This window comes from Prionailurus bengalensis, chromosome D4 (genome assembly GCF_016509475.1).
Source record: "Prionailurus bengalensis isolate Pbe53 chromosome D4, Fcat_Pben_1.1_paternal_pri, whole genome shotgun sequence".
NCBI classification, from domain to species: Eukaryota; Metazoa; Chordata; class Mammalia; order Carnivora; family Felidae; genus Prionailurus; species Prionailurus bengalensis.
In genome coordinates this window covers 92,815,916-92,834,706 of record NC_057359.1, presented here as the reverse complement: position 1 = coordinate 92,834,706, position 18,791 = coordinate 92,815,916, and the positions used below count along the sequence as shown (strand labels likewise).

The window sequence follows — 18,791 nt, the reverse complement described above, 5'->3', positions numbered from 1 at the left end:
CGCCCAGGCCGGGTTGGGCCCGCCTGCAGTTGCGCCTTCTGCGGGCAGAGCGGGGGTGGGGGCGCCACCCTCGGAGTGCGGGGCGTCTCGGAAGATGAGGAGGAGTCCGCGGGAACGGAGGAGCGTACCTTCCCCTGGTGGACGGAGCAGGCAGAGCTTCCGGCCCCGGCACAGGGGGAAGGAACCGACGGGACAGCCAGCGTCCCGGGAACCCACCCGCCAGGACCCGGGGCCGCCTGGCGCTGGAACTCCAGACGCAGAGCTGGATGCCCAACAAATTCAAGCCCTTCACCAGGGAATGCCCCAAACGTACTGTAGGAGCCTGTCTGTGTGCCACGCTCCTTTATCCAGACCCTCCTCCTGGCCACCCGTCCCCAGTCCCTTCGCCCGACCTTGCGGAGGTGGTACAGGTCTGCGCAGGATGAAGGGCAGGATCAGGAGTAGGTGGAGCGCACCTGAGGGTCACTCCGGCGGCGTGCTCGGGCCCAGCCTGGCCTGCGGGCGGAGGGAAAGTACACCAGGCTGGTGGTGATCTGCCACCCACATCCCCCACCCCCTTAAAACACGGAGCCTGCAAGCATCCTCCCGCCGAGCCCCATTCCTGCTCTCCGTAGCTTTCCCAGGCTGTCGTGGGCACACCCAGAAGAAAACGGGGTCCTAGCACTTGCCCGCTAGACCGGCCTGTCTAAAGTCTGCTCCGACCACAGAGCCCGGTACCCGCTTCTCACCAACAGGGAGGAACAGGAGGTGACGGGTGAGGAGGAGTAGGGTGTCTTCGGCAGGGACTTCTGCAAAGCTCTTACCCGTAGCCCAGATTGGAGGTTCTAGCAGTTCAAACGTTATTCGAAAATTCAACCATGTGACCGAAGAATGCCCCAACACTAGAATCCGGCGTGTCCAACTCCGAAACACCCGGCCGTGACGCACATCTAGCGGGCCGGCCACCTTGGTCAGGCCCGGCAGCAGTGATCGGGGTCTACCCTTGACCCCACAGGCCACGGGACTAACGCTTGAGTTTATCGGCACAAATCACCCATTACGACAAGACTCATGCCCTAAAGTCACAGAACGGTACTAGGTTTCTTAAGCGTAAAGAAGCGGTTAAATTGGAAAAAAAGTGGGACAGTTCGTGTGAGTTTTACGGTTTATTAAATAGGAAAGCGGTCCATCTGAACAGGAGAAGAAAAGGAAATTTATTTTAAAAAATAACATCTAGAGAAAAATGGCCAAAAAGGCATATGGTGCCCCCCCCCTACATTGGAAAAGCACCCCGGGAGACCTCGTGCCGACCCAGGAAGGCTGCGCACAGTCTCAATCCCCGAATTCCAAACTTCGTTGTACAAGATGCCACTCGAAACGTGTATCAAAACCCTCCAGCCGAAGCAGCTTTTCAAATCCGAAGGCCCACAGATGCGTTTAGATGGTCGCACCCAGTGGCGCGCCTGTGTGACCTGGGACCCCGCGGAAGGACAGCAGCCAGGCTCCGGTCTCCAACTGTACGAGCCGCCCGTGAGGCCCCAGGAGGGGACTCTGAGCCAGCCGGGGCACCAAGTGAGGTCACAGAGGCATTAGGGCCTTGGGAGGCGAGCACGGAGCCGCGGCTCACCTACTCCCTCTCCTTACGGAATCGAGGACGATCGATTGAACTTATCTTACGATCGACATTCTGGAATGACGACGGAAAACACTTATTACAGAACTGCCGTTTTCATGTTTAGTAACTTCAAAAGATCACTGGCTTTCATAGAAACGTCTTCCGATAGAGCATCAGTCCACCAAGTAGCAGGAGCTCGCCAGGAAGGGTCGCGTAGAAGCCAGGTGCAGCTCTCCCACGCGGGGGGCTCCTCACTGCAGCTGGCTGTTAGGGCTGTTTAGGTCACGAAATTAGCGGCACGGTGAGTATTTTTACTACGGCCGAGGACGACGTCCTTAAAGACACAACGGCATTTTCCAACCCGGCGAGCGGCGGCGTCCGGACGTAAGCAGGGCTGCGACCTGGAAGCACCTCAGAGTTCTCAAGACTCCTCTTCCTCATCTTGAATTTCGGAAATTCTGTCTATGGATTTAAGGATTTCGGCCACAAGATTCAACGTTTCGGCTCCAGAAACCAGCTGCCTGAAACGGAAACGTGGATGTTACCGTCCGCTACCACGGCCGGGCAACGTCAGAAGCAACAAAGCAAAGTTCCAGAGTGAAAAGCAGGCTTTGGGTGGGGGACCCTCTGCCCCAGAGGCGCCCGCGGTGGGCCTGGCCGCCACCACCCTTGGGGAACTCGGCCCGTGGCACACAGACAGGGATGCGCAGTGGGAGCCACCACGGCGGACCCTTCCCAGGGGCCTCCCAAGAACCTCTTTGCTTCTCAGGACAAGAGGGAAACGCTGTGACTCGTCCCCATTCAGAACTGTGACATTTCGTGGGTGAGGGAGGCAGGACTCCCGTCTGACGTCAGTGCTCAGGTGAACACGGCTATCGCCATGCAGACATTCCAGAGCCCGCCGGTCGGGTGCGCATCGAGTGGCCTCGGGGTTAATAGGACCGTCAGGCGCACTTCTGTTCCCAGAGCCCCGTCCACCGCTCGGGGTGCGGTCATGGCTTGAAGCCCTGCGCTAAGGGACTCCGCCTCCCCGGGGTCACCGCCTCACCCCCGCCCGTGCCGAGGCGCCCTCAGCTCCCCAGCGCTCACTTTATGGAGGAGTGGGCGTTGTTCATGACGACGCGAAGGTTCTGCAAGGCCACGTCGGTGTTGTGCTTCACTATCGTCAGGCTGGCACCCTGGCCGGACCGCAAGGCCTCATTCTCGCGCTTGAAGTTAGAGACCTGCGCCTGGAGGGTGGGCGAGAGCGGGAAAGGGCTTTTGCGGCTGCAGAAGAGAGCATCTGAAAGGCAGTCCAACTAAAACTGACCACGGCACCCTCAGCAGAGGAGGTGGGGGTGGGGGGACAGGGCTAGCCCCCGCAAAAGCCACTCTCTGCTGAGGGGGCTCTTAGAGGACACGGGCCTGTCGTGTCCCTCAGTCTGTCCTCAGCGCCCCTCCACAGGAATGAGAAATTCAGGTCAGCATCCGTGCTGTCCCAGATGACACAGCAAATGCCCACGACCCTCTCGGTGAGCAGAAAACACGGGGCCAGAACGACCGGGCTGCTTCTTTCACTTGAGGTGGGGGGTGGGGGTGGGGAAAGCCTGCACGTCCCGAATACAGGGGTTCCCGCTGCTGGGGAGGTCCCCCGGATTTGTATCCCTGCCGTTCAATCACCTGCAGCAAGCTTATTTCCTGCTTCAGTTTCAGGATGTGATTTTCCGCCTTTACAGCTCGTTTCTGTTATAAAACCAAAAACAAGGAGGCATCGCTAATAAGCAATGTGGTGAGATGCCCTCACGGGGTGGGGGGGGGGGGTGGGGGTGGGGGGTGGGGTGGGGGTGGGGGGTGGGGTGGGAGCTCCAGCTCGCTCTGCCCAGCAGGTGGGCCCATTGTGAGGGACCCCCGCTCACTCCGCGCCTCTGTGGGCTGACAACAGAGGGTCACGCCCGGCGCGTCACAATGCCCCCCCCCGCCCCCCGCCCCTCGTACTGTCATCAGCTCCAGGTTCTGCTCCACCTGCTGGACCACGGACTCCAGATCTCGGTAGTCACTCTCCTCCCTTATCATTTTTGCTTCCAGCTTCCGCTCCAGCGTCCTCACCCTTGTGAGACAGAAGACCAAGTCACTGCCAACTCACGCATCCGGCTCTCAGAATGCGTCCGAGAGGCAGTTAGGTCGGGAGGGTTAGCTGAAAACCCCCGAGAGCCCGCTGCCTCGGCGGGAGCCCCAGAGAGCGTCCCGAGCTGGCTCTCGATCACCGGTTCGGCCGTTCTTATCAAGTGTGCTCGGTTTGGGTCTAACGTGCAAAATAAACTTTCGTGCAGAACCAGACACGTGTCTGAGGCGGAGGACCTGCACGTGACGGAGGCTAGACTCGGTTCAACTCTGATCGCCTCGTTACCGATTTACAATGGATTCGGGTGTTAGCAGGCATTTTGAATCGCGGTCCTAACTGAGAGCTTACATACATTTCTGTTTGAGTTTCAGAGAAGCTCTGAACCTCAGTCAGCTTTCTTCTCAGCTTAGAATTTTCATCTTTCAGCTGCAGAGAAAGAAAACCCTCATTAGAAATTCTGAGTCTCGGTGTCTCACTCAAAAGGGGTCTGCGTCTCTGTAATTTGGTTCTAGAACTCCCTGACGAACAGAAATGTTCTAGGCGGTCAGCCTCCCGTCCGCTCACGAAGGAAAAACACAGACGGAAGTGTCTCCTCCGGAAGCCCTCCGGTTACGGACGCCGACTGTGCTCGCGACTCTTTTTTAGGGGACGATCCTCTTTAAGAAATCTCCTCTAGTCAGAGCACGGCGAGGTGTCCCTGAGCTGCCGCCGGGAGGGGACCCTTTCCTGACGGGAGGCCCTCGGAGGGCCTGAGCCAGACCACACCGCACCGCCCTCCACAGTGCTCTTCAGGTGGCACATCACACACGGGATCAGTCAACACGGGGGACCGGCGCACAGGGACTCTAGCAGACGGCCACACCACAGACTGTCTTGTCCTCGGAGCCCAAACCCCAGGCCACCGTGGACACCAGGAGCCTCGGGGTCCTCTGCGAGCGCGCTGCTCACGCACGGGTGCCGGCCAGGGGGCCGCCGTGGGGCCCCCTCACTTACGGCTTCGTAGCTTATCTGCAGCGTCCGCAGGTGCCTGTCTCCCAGAGACTCTCCGGGAGCCGTGAAATCTGCGCTGGGGCTCCCCGCCGGAGAGGCGCGGGAGTCCGAGTCACTCAGTGTCCACGGGGGCAGGGTCTCGGGCCCCACCAGCTCTGACGGGGTGGAGAAGAAGGAGACGTATGTGCTGCAGGGCGACGTGCTGGCGGCGCCTCCCAAGGAGTGGGTCTGCTCCACGCTGGACGGCAAGTAGGCCCCGTTCCACCCCTCGTCCTCGTCCTCGTCCTCGTCCTCGTCCAGAAGGTCGCCAGCCCCCGTAGGGTCTTCGAAAAATGGCTGCTGATATTCCAGGCCATACCCCACGGTCTGGGGGGTTGGGGAGTCGCGGCTGAGTCCCAGTGGGTGCCTCGTGGGTTCCTAAGGAAGATGGCCAGACGTACAGCTCAGACTCAGAAGCCGCTGGAGGCCGGTCTTCCGGGGGGCGCCCGACAGTGGAATGAGAGGCCCACCCGCCTCCCAGGAGAGAGGAGAGCCAGAAAGGGTCCCACCGGCGTTGGCTGTGGGCTCCCTTTGCGCCACCCCCCGCCCCCGGATCCTGTAGTGTCCCCCGCATCGGGAGAGAGATGTCCTCCAGACGTTTCTCTGTGTACGGTCGTCGCAAACGACGCCTCGGTTTACCTTTGAATAAACCCTGTTGTTGGCGGTGTCTTCTCCCGACAGGCCGAGGTTCTTGGTTTTCAGAAACTCTTTGAAGGAGAACGGATTGGCCTCCGCGAGATCTTCAAGCTTATCATCTGCAGAGGTAACGCACGTCACAAATCCAGAAAGTCTCCCAAGACTCGTTAAAAGGGAGCTTCCCTGTTAGTTTCTTTCCAGAACACGGCCACATCTAAAATCAGGACTGCCACCCTCATCACCCCACCAGAACTCAGCGAATGCTGAGAAATGAGAAACCTAGCCAATAAAGCAGACCTGCGTCCACATTCTGAGTTCTCTTTCCCCCTGGTCCCTGCACCTTACTGCCCACGGCAATCACCTGGGGGTCTTTACAAGGACAACTCACCTCCATCCCCACACAGCCGAGTTAGTTGGCCTGGGGCACGACCTGCGCCGGGGGCCATCGGTTCCAAAGGTGCAGCCAAATTGGGGGTCACTGACCCCCACCCCTTCCCCTGCTCACTCATCCCCTCTTCCCTGCTCTCTTCTCGGCCTCCCTCTCACTCTCCTGGCCCCTAACCAGCCACCCTGTGACCCTCTCAGTCCACGATCATCAGAGCCCAGGTGTCAACTTTGTGTGATGCTGACTCCTGTTGCCCCTAGCGCTTGCTGCCTCTTCAGACCCCTTTAGCGTGACTCCCCACGTCTGTCATCCTGCACGTCCCGGCTTCCCCTGTCCTTGTACCCTCTTTCCTTCTACCCCAGGATCACGACGGACTCTGTAGGTCTCTACCCCCACCTGGTCTCTCAGACCCCAGGCACAAAGTTATATGCTGTCAAATGGACAACTCATCATTGGCCACGTGCTTGGCGTTTTGTGTCGGGCAGAGAGAAAAAGAAAGGATCTTGTCTAACTACCCTACCTCCAAAATGTGTCTCCTGGGCTCCTGGCGGACCTTGCTTAGTGCATTTCCCCTTTCCGTAGCCAAAATCTGCAAAGAGACGTCATCACCCTACTGTGGTCACCTTTGTGACAGCTTTTTTTTTTCAACACGGGGTCTCTACCACAGTGATTCTCACAGCGTGGGTAACGTTTGAAACACAAGCCCCCAGGCTCCTGCCCGCGGCAGTAGAACCTCTGTGGGCCCTGGCATCTGTGATTCAGAAAAAGCTTCCAGTAGGCTCTGATGAGCAGTGTGGCTGCGCACGTCCACCGTCCGCGGGGTCTTCCGAATCCTCTCGAGGGTGGCCACTCCTCTCTGAGACCCCGATGGAAGCACCTGAACTCTCACCACTCACCGCGGCCAACAGGCAGCGGGACTGCTTGGGGGAGAACGAGGCCACTGCCCTTACTGGACGAAGGCACCCTGGCCTTGCGCCCCACCACCTGGAAGGAGGAGATGGCTTGCGGTGCTCCCGCTAGGCATACCTCTCTTTCAGCACTTACCACCATCCTACATTGGAAGTGTCTGTGTTGGGGGGGTGGGGGGGCTCCCCAAGGCCAGACTGCCAGCTCCTAGCTGGCGCGGGGCCGCTCAGCACTTGCGTGTCCCAGGGGCCGGTGCACGGTGGCACTGAGTGCCCCTGGCTGGGTCGAGGGCAGAGCTAATGCTAACGTGGCGCCGGCTCGGGCTCCCTGAGGCTTGTCTCTCACCTGTGTCTCCCACGGAAGCTAGCACCGGACTGGGCACATAGCACATAAACGTCGGCCGAATGCCGAAGAAGTGGGAGTCCAGGTCCCTGCCATGGGGGCGCTCACAGTCTAGCTGGGGGAGACAAGACCGGCGCTCACAGAACGCAGGAGCTGCAATAACATCAACAAGACCGATTGGCCGCGCGCTCTGCGCCGCCCGCCTCACCTGGAGCCCGTCCCGGCGGGTCGGGGGCGGCCCCGGGGCCCGGCGGGCTCGGCCCCGCCGTCCCGCCCGGCCGCTCACCGTCCGGAATGACGAGGCTCCGGGCTCGCGACAGCGGGGGGACGCCAGGGCGGCGCGCGTAGCCGGCCATCGTCGCGGGCCCGGCGGCGCCGGCCCACCCTAACCCGGCAGCGGGGGCTCCATGGCCCCGGCTCCGCCCCGGCCGCGGCCCGAGTCCCCCGCCCCCGTCGCCCGCCGCCCGGCCGCCGCTCCCAGCCTCTCGCAGCGGCTTCCGCTCCCGGCACCGGAAGCGCGCTCGCGAACGCCGGGGGCCGGCGCCGCAGGGGCGGGGCGGAGGGGGCGGGGTCGGAAGTGACGACAGAAGCCGGGGGCGGAGACTTAAGATGGCGGCTATGGCGCTGGCGGCGGCGCGGCTGCTGCTGGTCCGCGGCTCGGGCTCGTGGCGCCGCTCGCGGCTGAGGTGAGCCGGGGACGCGCCGGGGGTCAGCGGGGGACCCGGGGCGGCTCGCGTCTGTCCGGACGCCCTGCTTCTGGCTTCCCCACGCCCAGGCGCCGCGCCGGGGGTTCGGGCTCGGGCTTCGGGACCCTGGCTTCGTCTCCGAGGCGCCGAGGGCCCTTCCCTGCCTGGGGCCCCAGCTCCGGGCCCCGAGACCCATCCGCCTGCCCTCTCCCGGGCCGCTGGGTCCTCTCCCGCCTTCTCCCGGGCCGACGGGGCCTGTCGGAGGCCACGTGTCATCTCCGCCCCGGCCCCCGTCCTGTCGCGGGGGGGGGGAGCCCCCCCTTGTGAGGCCGAGCCCGCGGGGCCTCCGTGCCCCAGACCGCTGTGCTGTGTCCCCTCGCCTGCAGACAGCGCGCTTTTTCCGTCCCCGCAGCCTTCCCGCCTTCCTGGCCGCCAGCACGTCCACTCGGGCCACAGTCGGTGGCGGCCCCTGGCTGTACGCCGCACCGTGCCGGGCGGAGATAGCGGGCGCAGGCAGGAGCGCGGGCCGCGTAGGAGCCGCGGTGTGAAGGCTTAAAAGAAGTCAAGCAGTGGGATCTGACTTCGCGTAGAGTGCGGAGGGGTCGCCTTGGGAGGAGGCGGCATTGAAGCCAAGAGGGGAGGCACGGGAGGAGGGTCAGGCCCCGGCCAGGCGGGAGCAGGAGGAACAGAGGCGTTGGGGTTAAGGAGCCAGGTGTGTGTGTGCTCAGGGCAGCACCCGCAGGCCAGTGTGACTGGGTCCTGGGGGGCGGTGGTGGAGAGGAGGGCTTTAAGAGAGGAGTTTGGAGAGAGTTGGAGTCCAGACCACCTGGGGCCCCATGGCAGGGGGTGGGGGGTGGCAGTTGAGGGCCAGAGCGGAGCTCGGTGCTGGAAGAGAGATTTAACCCGGGCGGTCAGGGTGAGGTGCGGTGGTTAGTCGTCTGCTCTGTAAGAGATGTTTATAAGAGAGAGCGGTTACGGCCCAAAGAACTGACCAACTGGCCGCGGCCCCCTGGGCTGAGCCAGGATTTGTCCCCAGCAGTGGTGTTCCTGCCTGCTCCCGCGTGTCGTCTCTAAGTGCTCACGTAGACGGGACGCGACGGCCAGTCACCATGGGCTCCGCGGTCTCAGGTCTGTAACCGGCCACTCTCTCTGTGTAGGTCCGGAGCTCCCGCACACAGATGCTTCAGTAGTGGCGGGGCCTACCCCGGCACCCCGCTCTCCTCCCCCTTCCCTGGCGTGCCGCAGCCTGTTTTCGCTACGGCCGGTGGACAGGAAAAGTTTGAAACCAAAGTGACCACGCTGGATAACGGGCTTCGCGTGGCGTCCCAGAACAAGTTCGGACAGTTTTGTACGGTGGGAAGTAAGTACTGTCGGTAGTGTCGTGGGTGCTTCACTGACCGCTGTGCTTGGTACGCGGTTCGTGCGCTGGATCCGGAGGGGAAAGTACGCTCTAGAATCTGGAAACCGAGTACTCTGAGCGTGAGCCGCCATGTCGGTGCTGGGCCTTCCCCCTTTGTAGCTTCCAAGAACTCTAAACCGTCTCCACCACCAATACCAAGCGTACGACTCCGTGAGCATCAGCACGCGTGCAGCTGTGGGTACGTAGCCCGGGGAGTGGACACGCTGTCGCCTTCACATGGTGGCGCCGGCCTGTTTGATCACGCTCAGTTGTAAAGGTTTCTCTTGATTGAATCCGCTCTTCTCGACATTTGACTTAACTTGTCATTTTTCTTTTTATTGCCAGTTCTTATTAATTCAGGATCAAGATACGAAGCCAAATATCTTAATGGAATTGCTCACTTTTTGGAAAAATTGGCATTTTCGGTCAGTGTACGATTTGTAATTTTTGAGACTTTGTTTGGGAAGGATCTACCACGTTTTGGTTTTTTTTTAGAACGGTTATTTTAACGAGGGACTGACTTGATAAGGTGTTGCTGCTAAAAGGTGTCTAGATCGGAAGACGATTTGGTTTCACGTTTTAAAAGCCAAAATAGGTTTTCTTTTCTAAAACCATGTGTTAGAAGTTGCTTTAGATTTTCTTACTTAGATTCACTTGTTTGTTTCCACTAGTCGACAGATCGATTTGACAGCAAAGATGAAATTCTGCTCACCTTGGAAAAGCACGGGGGTATCTGTGACTGCCAGACGTCAAGGTACGCCAGCTCATTTTGCAGCCACGAACTGTGGTGGTTATTCTCTGTCAGAGTCCCACTGAAACCCACGTCCTGGAGAAGCTGGGGACGTTGGCGTTGAGAAGGAGCCTGGCCTGGGCAGGGTTGGGTGAGGGATTTGGTGGAGGAAGGACACAGGCGGCAACACTTACAGCAGAGAGCACACTGGAGAGCCAGGCGGTCCCCGGAGGTTGCTGGCTGGGCCCTGGGGACACAGAGCAGGCCCCATCCCCAGTGTGCGCCCAGAGCCAGCAGAGGGCTGCACCACAGGTAATGGAAGCGAGAGCCAGGAACCAAGACTAGAGGTGGGGGCACGGGGACAAGCAGGTGACCTGGTCCGGAGTCCGGAAAGGAACGATAGCAAACTTGATATCGGCTGGTCTTGAAAGAGTTTGCCAGACTGAACGAGGGGTGGAGGTGGCCCAGACTCTGAGAACAGCAGGGAGAGAGGCTCAGCCGGGAAGAGGCAGCGGTCTTTTGGGGGACCGGGAGAGTCTGGTGTTAGCCAGCACACAGATGGGGTGCAGGGGCTGTGGACGAGGGCAGGCGGAGCTGGTCTGCCAGACGTGGCTCTGGTCCCCAGCTGCGTAAGGCTGTGCGTCCCCCATGCCGACCCGTCGGTCCGGGCGGCAGACCCTCAGGAAGCGCGTGACGAAGCGCACCCCCGTGGTGCAGGTGGTGGGGAGCCCGTGCTCGTGAAAAGGTCCGAGAGCTGGTCCTCGTCCGTCCGGGCTGGGCAGCCGCTTTTGCTCCAACACGTGCGGGAAGTTGCGCTGGAAGATGGGGCGAACCGAGTGTGTGCTGGTCCTCGGTGCCAGTGGGGAATGGCCCCCGTTTGGTGTGCACCTGTCACGACCCTGACACCTGGTGTCGTTTCTTCTTTCCAGGGACACTACCATGTACGCCGTGTCTGCGGATTCCAAGGGCCTGGACACGGTGGTTGGTTTGCTGGCTGACGTGGTCCTGCACCCCAGGCTCACAGGTGTGCCCTGGGCTGTGTGCGGTGTCTAGGGGGTTGGACGCGGAGGGGGGCAGACGGAAGCCCGGCCCCCAAGGAAGAGCACCGTGGCGCCCCCGTGGGCTCAGCTACCAGTGGGTTGTCACGATTTCCTAGGAAGTGACGCTGGTGGTCAGGGAGGTTCTTCGCGTCTAACACTTTGACACCCCTTTATGCCTTTGGACGTTTTTAGCGAAGTTGGATTTTTAATTTCTTTTTTCCTTAAGTTTTTATCGATTTACTCGTTTAAGTAACTTTTATGCTCTGATGGAGCCAGCGGGGCACCCCTGGGTCTTTCGTTTCTCAAAGGCATTTCAGACAGTCTCTGAAAACTCTGGCTGGTATGCTGCCGGAAGTTTCCACGTCCTGGTCTCCGTCCCCTTCCTTGGCCCGGTAGTAACCAGACTCTGATTCCGGGCCCGAAGGGGGCTAGAGTGGGCCGTGCTGACCATTCCAGCTGCCCTGGCTGGGCTCTGGTCACATCAGCCTGGCCTCGTGGTCCAGGACTGCAGTGCTGAGTTAAGAACTTTCCGGTACTTGCTCCAGCTAGCTGATGAAACAGCAGCCACGATGTAGGCCCGTGCCTCTTTTTCCAGTGCCTTCACAGCCAGCGCAGCTTCACCCTCACAGCAGCCCTTTGGGACAGAGCGGTTAGGGGCCTGAGGGCCTCTCATGGGGAGGAATCTGGGGCTCAGAGCAGGCCCGGGTGACCACCTCATGGCCGAGCCTGGCGAGGCCTGATGCCTCTAGGCCCTGCCCGCCCGGCGCCGTCCCCCTCACTCCCACCACCGCCCCCCCGGTCTGCCCCAGGTGAAGGCAGAGGAGGTTGCCAGCATGTCTTTCGGCCAGTCTGGTGGCACGGGCCCAGGGCCATCTCCCTCCTGGCTGGTGCAGTCTGAGCCTCGCCTGGGTGCTTTGCAGATGAGGAAATCGAGATGGCACGGATGGCTGTCCAGTTTGAGCTGGAGGACCTCAATATGCGGCCTGACCCAGAACCGCTCCTCACAGAGATGATTCACGAGGTGAGATACAAAGCTCGCAACGTGCCCTCCTCCGTATCAGTGGCCCTCCTGCCACCAGGGCGGTTGGGAGGGGCCGTCTGCCTTCCTGAGGTCATTCCTACAGGCTCTGGGTGTGGTCAGAACATTCTTAATTCCCAAACCTGCCACTCATGGTGAGTTTTTCATTTTGTAATTTTTTTTTTTTTTTTTTTTTTTTAGCTTTTTATCCCTTGTTTTTGAGAAAGTGTGAGCGGGGAAGGGGCAGAGAGGGAGAGAGAGAATCCCAAGCTGGCTCCGTGCTGTCAGCGCAGAGCCTGATGTGGGGCTCGATCCCACGAACTGCGAGATCATGACCTGAGCCGAAATTGGACGCTCAACCAGTTGAGCCACCCAGGCACCCCTCGTTTTGTAATTCCTACAGTAACGAGATTTTTATCGCTCTGTTTCTAGAGCGAGGCTTTTATTTCATACGGGTTTTTTGAGTTTTCATCCCAGAGAGGTAGGTTTTGTGTTCTTTAGAAACACACAGAGCTATTCCTGCCAAACGAAGCAAAGCACCCACGGGCTCTTCCTGCCACAGCTGGGGTCACGGCAGGCCCAGTGCAAGGGGGGACACCTGGCCATGGCCTTCTTGGTCACCTGTGTTTCTCCCCTCCTTTGTTAGGCTGCTTACCGGGAAAACACAGTTGGCCTCCACCGTTTCTGCCCCACAGAAAACATAGCAAAGATGGACCGAGAAGTGCTTCACTCCTACCTGAGAAACTATTACACCCCTGACCGCATGGTGCTGGCTGGGGTTGGGGTGGAGCACGAGCACCTGGTGGAATGTGCCAGAAAGTACCTGCTGGGAACCCAGCCGGCCTGGGGATGTGAGAAGGCTGTGGACGTCGACAGATCGGTGGCACAGTACACGGGGGGGGTTGTCAAGGTAAAGCCGTGATGGAAAAGAGCCTGTGACCTTGGGTCGTGTATGCCTTTTTTTTTTTTAATTAAAAAAAAATTTTTTTTTTTTCAACGTTTATTTATTTTTGGGACAGAGAGAGACAGAGCATGAACCGGGGAGGGGCAGAGAGAGAGGGAGACACAGAATCGGAAACAGGCTCCAGGCTCCGAGCCATCAGCCCAGAGCCTGCCGCGGGGCTCGAACTCACGGACCGCGAGATCGTGACCTGGCTGAAGTCGGACGCTTAACCGACTGCGCCACCCAGGCGCCCCGTGTACACCTTTTTTGACTTGGGTTTTGGCACGTTGTCGGCTGGAGCCTGTGGGTGTTACAGTCAGCCGTAAGCCCGTGGCTTTGCCTTTAATACGTATTCTGGGGCCTGAGCGTGACGTGTGTTCCTTGGTTAAAGCTGAGAGTTTGGTACAAACGGGAGGCGAAGGATAGTTCTTGTCTCTAGAGAGTTTTCTGGTGCTCGTGTGGGATTTCTGTGACTGTTCTTAAGCCGCTCCGACCTGGGGTGGCTGAGGCCTCCTTGCTTTCCGCGTGGGTACACTGCTCACCCTTCTTGGTTACAGCTGGAGAGAGATATGTCCAACGTCAGTCTGGGCCCTGCCCCGTTCCCCGAGCTCACGCACATCATGATAGGACTGGAGAGCTGTTCCTTCTTGGTGAGTGCCAGCGGGGGCCTGTGCGGCGTGGAGTTGGGCGTCCCCTGGCGGCTGAGCTCGGCCCTCACGTCTCTCGCAGGAGGACGATTTCATCCCCTTCGCCGTGCTGAACATGATGATGGGGGGCGGCGGCTCCTTTTCGGCTGGCGGGCCCGGCAAGGGTATGTTTACCAGGCTCTACCTCCACGTGCTCAACAGGTGGGTTGGGTCCCTTTCACCTGGCTGTCCCCAAGGTTGGCAGGCCCAGCTGAGGGTGCTTCTGGACCGTGACGCCGCCTTCCAGGTGTCCCCTCGTCCGTGCTCCTTACAGGCACCACTGGATGTACAACGCAACCTCGTACCACCACAGCTACGAGGACACGGGCCTCCTGTGCGTCCACGCCAGCGCCGACCCCAGACAGGTGAGGGCCAGCCCCGAACGCGGTGGCCTCTGCTTCCTGTGCAGGTCACGTCCCCGCGTACAGAGCTGGTCTCTGGAAGCACAGATGTCACCACCTGGCTTAGAAGAAACGGGCTGTCACGTCCTGATCACGCTCTTCTTCGTCTCCACGCTCTCTCTTAAAGGTTCGAGAAATGGTGGAGATCATCACGAAGGAGTTCATTTTAATGGCTGGATCCGTGGATGTGGTAAGTGTGGCACAGAGCCACCTGCAAACGTCCCCGCGGTGTTGGCGGGTTAGAGAACACAGTGTGGGGTGGCTGGCGGTGGGCCCATCCTCTGTGCCCCCAACATCCCAGCCAGAGCAGTGCAGACCCCCGGAGTGAGCCAGGTCTGCAGCTGAGCTCCTCCCCTCCTCCCTGGTCTCAGCGCACAGAACAGCCACTGCCCTCAGCACCCAGTCTGTTTGCATCTGACGGGCCCCGGTCCTTTTTAAGCTCTACCGGAGAGAATAGCACAGAGCAGTCTTTTCCTTTTAACGTTTATTCATCTCGAGGGAGAAAGCGTGCAAGATGGGAGGGGCAGAGAGGGAGAGAGAGAATCCCAAGCAGGATCCACGCTGTTAGCATGGGGCCCAACCCAGGTCTTGAACTCACGAACCATGAGATCACAACCTGAGCCAAAATCAAGAGTCGGACGCTTAACTGATGGAGGCTCCCAGGTGCTCCAGGAAAAGGAATATTATTTTAAAAATAATATATTGGGATGCCTGGGTGGCTCAATTGGTTGAGCTCTGACTTCGGCTCCGGTCATGCCCTCAGGCTCGTGGGTTCAAGCCCCACATCGGGCTCTGTGCTGACAGCTCAGAGCCTGCTTAGGATTTTCTCTCTCCCTCACTCTCTGGCCCTCCCTGGCTTCTTATGCTCTCTCTCTTTCAAAAATAAATATTTAAAAAAAAAAAATAGGGGTGCCTGTGTGGCTCAGTCGGCTAAGCATCCAACTTTGGCTCAGGTCATGATCTCATGGTTTGTGAGTTTGAGCCCCACATCAGGCTCTGTGCTGACAGCTCGGAGCCTGGAGCCTGCCTTGGATTCTGTGTCTCCCTTTCTCTCTCTGCCCCTCCCCTGCTTGCGTGCGTGTTCTTTCCCTTTCAAAAATAAACATTAAATGACAATAAAAATACCATATTTGTGGCACCTGGGTGGCTCAGTTAGGTGTCTGATTCTCGGTTTTGGCCCAGTTCATGATCCCACAGTTGTGGGTTTGAGCCCCACACTGGGACATGTGCTGTCAGCACAGAGCCTGCTTGGGATTCTCTCTCTGCCCCTCTCCTGCTTGTGCTCTCTCAAAATAAACAAACTTAAAAAAAGTGTTTAAAAGTAACGTATCAAAAGTCCGCGTCGGTGGCTCTGTGAGCGGTCTGCTAGGAAGTACTTCCCGCTCACGGGAAGCTAACCCGAGGTAGGTTTTGTCTGCCTGGAGTTGCAAAGCTAGAAAGTGCTCATCTCAGCTCGGAGACTATTTTCCTCCAGCACCGATGCGGACTCTCAGCGGCCGGTGTCGTCCGGCAGGCGTGCACGCTGTTCGGCGTCCGGCAGCTTCGTGTCGGTCGGGTGCCATCTCTCACCCGGCCGCTCTCCGTGCCCCCCGTTTCTGAACGCGACTCGTGGGAGTCCCATAGTTGCAAATTTCATGCCTGGTCAGAGAGGCTCACGGCACAGACTTGGCACACGGAGCTGGTTCCCTCCGAGTTCCTCGGGGAGCGTGGGGAGCCCGGTTGCCTGGGCCCTGCACCTGGCGTCTGGGCGGAGCCCCAGACTGTCGAATTTGTCTTCCTGGTGACGCGGACGTGGCTGGGCAACAGCGTGTGAGTTGCCGGGAACTGAACCGTGTGGCTTGGTGGTCGGACCCCCAGGTGGAGCTGGAGCGGGCCAAGACCCAGCTGATGTCCATGCTCATGATGAACCTGGAGTCCAGGCCTGTGATCTTCGAGGACGTGGGGAGGCAGGTGCTGGCGACCCGTTCCAGAAAGCTGCCCCATGAGCTGTGTGCGCTCATCCGTGAGTACCGTGCTGGCGGGCGGGCCCGGACCCGGCTCCCTCCCTTCCCTCCCGGAGGAGGTGTGATGCCTGCGGGCTTTCGTCTGTGCCAGCCCTACTTCTTGTCCCTGAGTACTGACCCCCGTGCCCCCAAGTTTTCACCATTTTCCCTACCGCTCTGGGTTTTTAAGCGGATTCGCTGAGATAATGGACGGAAATGCTCCGCTCGGGGCTCGAACGGTGTTGCCCTTCATGGTGTTGTGGCAGGTGTCTTGGCCGCAGGTTTCCATGGCCTCCCGTGAGTGACCTTCAGGAAGTCCTGGAATTTCCTCTGAGTGTCAGAGTGTTACTTGTTTGTGGCCCTTTGGGGGACAAGCTTATTTTCTCTGTAGCAGGTCCTCAGAGTATCTGTGACCCCCCCCCCGCCCCCCCCCGTGCTGTCCTGTGGTGACGTTTGTTGCCTCGCTGCTCTGGCACTCGCACCCTCCCTGGGGGCCCCCTCAGACCCTGGGGCGCGCAGTACCCAGTCTCCCCTAGGCCTCATCCTCTGGAGCAAAGCCCAGCTGCCCTTGCCTGGTGTTCCCAGGCAGGCTGAGCTTCCGGGCCCTCACAAGGCGGGCCCCTGTGTGTGGCCGCTCCCCTCCCCCCACCCAAGCCCTAGGGGTTCTTTGTTTTTTCCTTCCCTGCAGGCTCTCCGTGTGGGTAACTCTGCAGGTGAGCTTTTCCATTGAGATGCATCTGGGCAGGTGTGCATTCCTGCATTTGAAAATAACTTGCAACCACTGGTACATCCCCATTTACTGGGAAAATTTGTCACTTCACCCTGAGTCGCCCTGAATTCTACACACGCCTGAATCTGGACTCTGGAGTCCGCAGCCTGGCCTCGGACCCCTCAGTCAGGGTAGTGGCCACGGCCATGCGTGGAGAGAGTCCGTGCAGGGCTCGGGCGTTCCCCTGAGGTCTCCCTGTCCCCCGTGCTAGGCAGCGTGAAGCCAGAAGACATCCGGAGAGTTGCCTCCCAGATGCTCCGCAGGAAGCCCGCGGTGGCCGCCCTGGGCGACCTGAGCAACCTGCCAGCCTACGAGCACATCCAGGCGGCGCTGGCCAGCGGGGACAGGCGCCTGCCCAGGACGTACCGGCTGTTCCGCTAGAGGCCGTCGCGGTGCGGCCCGATGCGGGCTGTGGACGGAGCCCGTGTTCGTCCGTGGGTTTTGGGTGTGAATTTAGTGCAAAGATTCATAAAAGGTGCAAACCGGGGGACTCTTCTCTTAAACTCGATCAGATTTAATGTCGCCGAGCACAGCTCTGCGTCCGTTTCTTCAGGACGGGTAGATCAGGCAGCGGAATAAAGGTCTGTGTCGCCGCGGCTGGGAACCAGGCGAAGCGAAAAGACCGCCGGGGGCCGGCTGCCGCGGGGAGGCCAGGTGGGCGCCCTGCCCCGTCCCGCGTTCCCAGAGGCCGCTCGTCAGAGCGACTCCCGGGGTCTGCCGCGGGGCGTGCTCCTCGGCGCGGCACTTTCCTTTCACCCTCGGTAAGGATGGGGTGGCGAGAGGCCGGGCTCAACCGGCGGCGTCCGGTAACTGGAAGAGCGTCCCGATTCCCGACAGCACGGGACGAGTGTTGGCGCCCTGGAGGGAGGTGGGGGTTTCCTCGAATCGCCGGCCCGTGTGAAGAGCCAGAGCCGCGAGGCCGGGGAGCGTTCGGTTCCGCGGATGCGCATGGACGCGTCAGGAGTCGCCCGGCCAGGTGACCCTGGTAATACAGAGTGGCGTTGTGCTTCCCCGACGGGTACACACACGGAGCCCCTGGGCCCCTTGGGGCACCGCCCTCCCAGCCTCTGGGGCACAGAGGGGAGGGAGGGACGCTTCCAGGAAATCAACCCTCAAACGTTCTTTGGTCATTTGACCTGCTTATTTTTGCTGGAGCCCATCCTCCGCTTTTGATGTCTTCCCTTTTGATGCCTTCCCTGTGCACTTAGCAGCATCAGGGAGGGTGTGTTTACCCGCTGGGGTGGAGCCCAGGGGACCGTGCCCGGTGGGCCAAGGTCCTTGCCTTGCAGACATTCCTGTGGTTACCACCCTGAAGGGGAAGCGCAGGGGAGCAGGGGGGGCAGGGGTGGTGGGCGAGGTCGGCCGAGCTTAGCTGGGGGCAGGGCTCACCGAGAGCCCTCAAGGGGCCGGCCGGAGCCCCCACGGGCCGCACTCGGCCTCCAACCACAGACCGCTGCACCCAGACCCAGGGGTCTGCTCAGAAGCTGGCGCCAACCGCCCCTCGCCCCCGAGAGCTCCCGCGCAACCGCAGCCCGTCCTCTGGCCCGCACCAGCAGAGTGCGTGTGGGTCAGACAAACTATCCTCACACCAGATTTCTCAATTCTTTATGAAGCTTGCTTTGCAGAGACTGGTCCGTGTCAGTTAATCTATCTGAATTTTAACCTGGCTCCCAGGTGAAACCCGAGCATCTAAACTCTCCCGGCTGCTCCTAAGTGAATGTCCTGACTTGGGACCCGGACGTTTGCCGACATCCATCATATCGGTCGGAGACGACGCCTGAGATGATGCGTCACACTTGCTTCATTTTCAGGACCCCTCACCGTAAAAATCTGTCGGAGGTTTTCAGTTTATTGACTCAAAACTCAACGGCACATTTCTTTGAGCAAAATTTTATCGACAGTGAAGTTTCGTGAAGTCAGATAGGGTGGACGGGCCTCCTCGGTAACCAGAAGTGGGTGCCCCGCACAACGAGTCTGGAAGCCGATGCTAATAAAGCTGATACACTCTACTTTGGAAGTGGCTTCGCTTCATCGTGGTTCACGCAGGGCTGAGGTGTTCCTTTCTCCCGGAAAAGCCCCTTTCCAGCCAGCCTGTCTGATGGGGCGGCGGCCGGGGTGGGGGGCAGAGGGCAGAGGGAGGCAGG

At 59.9% G+C, this 18,791-nt stretch overlaps 2 protein-coding genes across 3 annotated transcripts; one reads left to right on the top strand and one right to left on the bottom strand.

The window, feature by feature from the left end:
* Window positions 1-1,132: 1,132 nt before the first annotated feature.
* On the bottom strand, window positions 1,133-7,484 carry ENTR1 (endosome associated trafficking regulator 1). 2 transcript variants are annotated; one of them, XM_043565607.1, is made up of 10 exons: window positions 7,280-7,484; window positions 6,997-7,146; window positions 6,266-6,334; window positions 5,364-5,479; window positions 4,689-5,102; window positions 4,048-4,121; window positions 3,569-3,680; window positions 3,254-3,316; window positions 2,684-2,823; window positions 1,133-2,115 (listed from the first exon to the last, which is right to left on the bottom strand). In XM_043565607.1, exons 1-10 carry the CDS (start codon window positions 7,347-7,349, stop codon window positions 2,016-2,018), a joined length of 1,308 nt encoding a protein of 435 aa, XP_043421542.1. In that variant the 5' UTR covers window positions 7,350-7,484; the 3' UTR covers window positions 1,133-2,015. The 2 variants fall into 2 exon arrangements, with proteins under 2 accessions (XP_043421542.1, XP_043421543.1); XM_043565608.1 differs by lacking the exon at window positions 6,997-7,146 and having other exon boundaries at window positions 7,202-7,484.
* Window positions 7,485-7,553: 69 nt separating this feature from the next.
* On the top strand, window positions 7,554-18,656 carry PMPCA (peptidase, mitochondrial processing subunit alpha). The gene is made up of 13 exons (XM_043565606.1): window positions 7,554-7,679; window positions 8,837-9,039; window positions 9,424-9,503; window positions 9,750-9,832; window positions 10,738-10,832; window positions 11,769-11,869; window positions 12,513-12,776; window positions 13,367-13,459; window positions 13,539-13,657; window positions 13,770-13,860; window positions 14,024-14,086; window positions 15,754-15,898; window positions 16,859-18,656. The coding sequence occupies exons 1-13, from the start codon at window positions 7,603-7,605 to the stop codon at window positions 17,026-17,028; spliced, it is 1,584 nt and encodes a 527-aa protein (XP_043421541.1). The 5' UTR covers window positions 7,554-7,602; the 3' UTR covers window positions 17,029-18,656.
* The last annotated feature ends 135 nt before the right edge of the window (window positions 18,657-18,791 follow it).

Bases quoted from the DNA above. Each gene is read 5' to 3' on its own strand.
- ENTR1 (XM_043565607.1), bottom strand. From the start codon at position 7,349: ATGGCCGGCTACGCGCGCCGCCCTGGCGTCCCCCCGCTGTCGCGAGCC. The intron at 7,147-7,279 runs GTGAGCGGCCGG...ATGTTATTGCAG, and splicing joins GAGCCTCGTCATTCCGGACG to CTCCTGCGTTCTGTGAGCGC. The intron at 5,480-6,265 runs GTAGGGTAGTTA...TTACCTCTGCAG, and splicing joins CCAGGAGACACATTTTGGAG to ATGATAAGCTTGAAGATCTC.
- PMPCA (XM_043565606.1), top strand. From the start codon at position 7,603: ATGGCGGCTATGGCGCTGGCGGCGGCGCGGCTGCTGCTGGTCCGCGGC. The intron at 13,658-13,769 runs GTGGGTTGGGTC...TGCTCCTTACAG, and splicing joins TACCTCCACGTGCTCAACAG to GCACCACTGGATGTACAACG. The intron at 14,087-15,753 runs GTAAGTGTGGCA...TCGGACCCCCAG, and splicing joins TGGCTGGATCCGTGGATGTG to GTGGAGCTGGAGCGGGCCAA.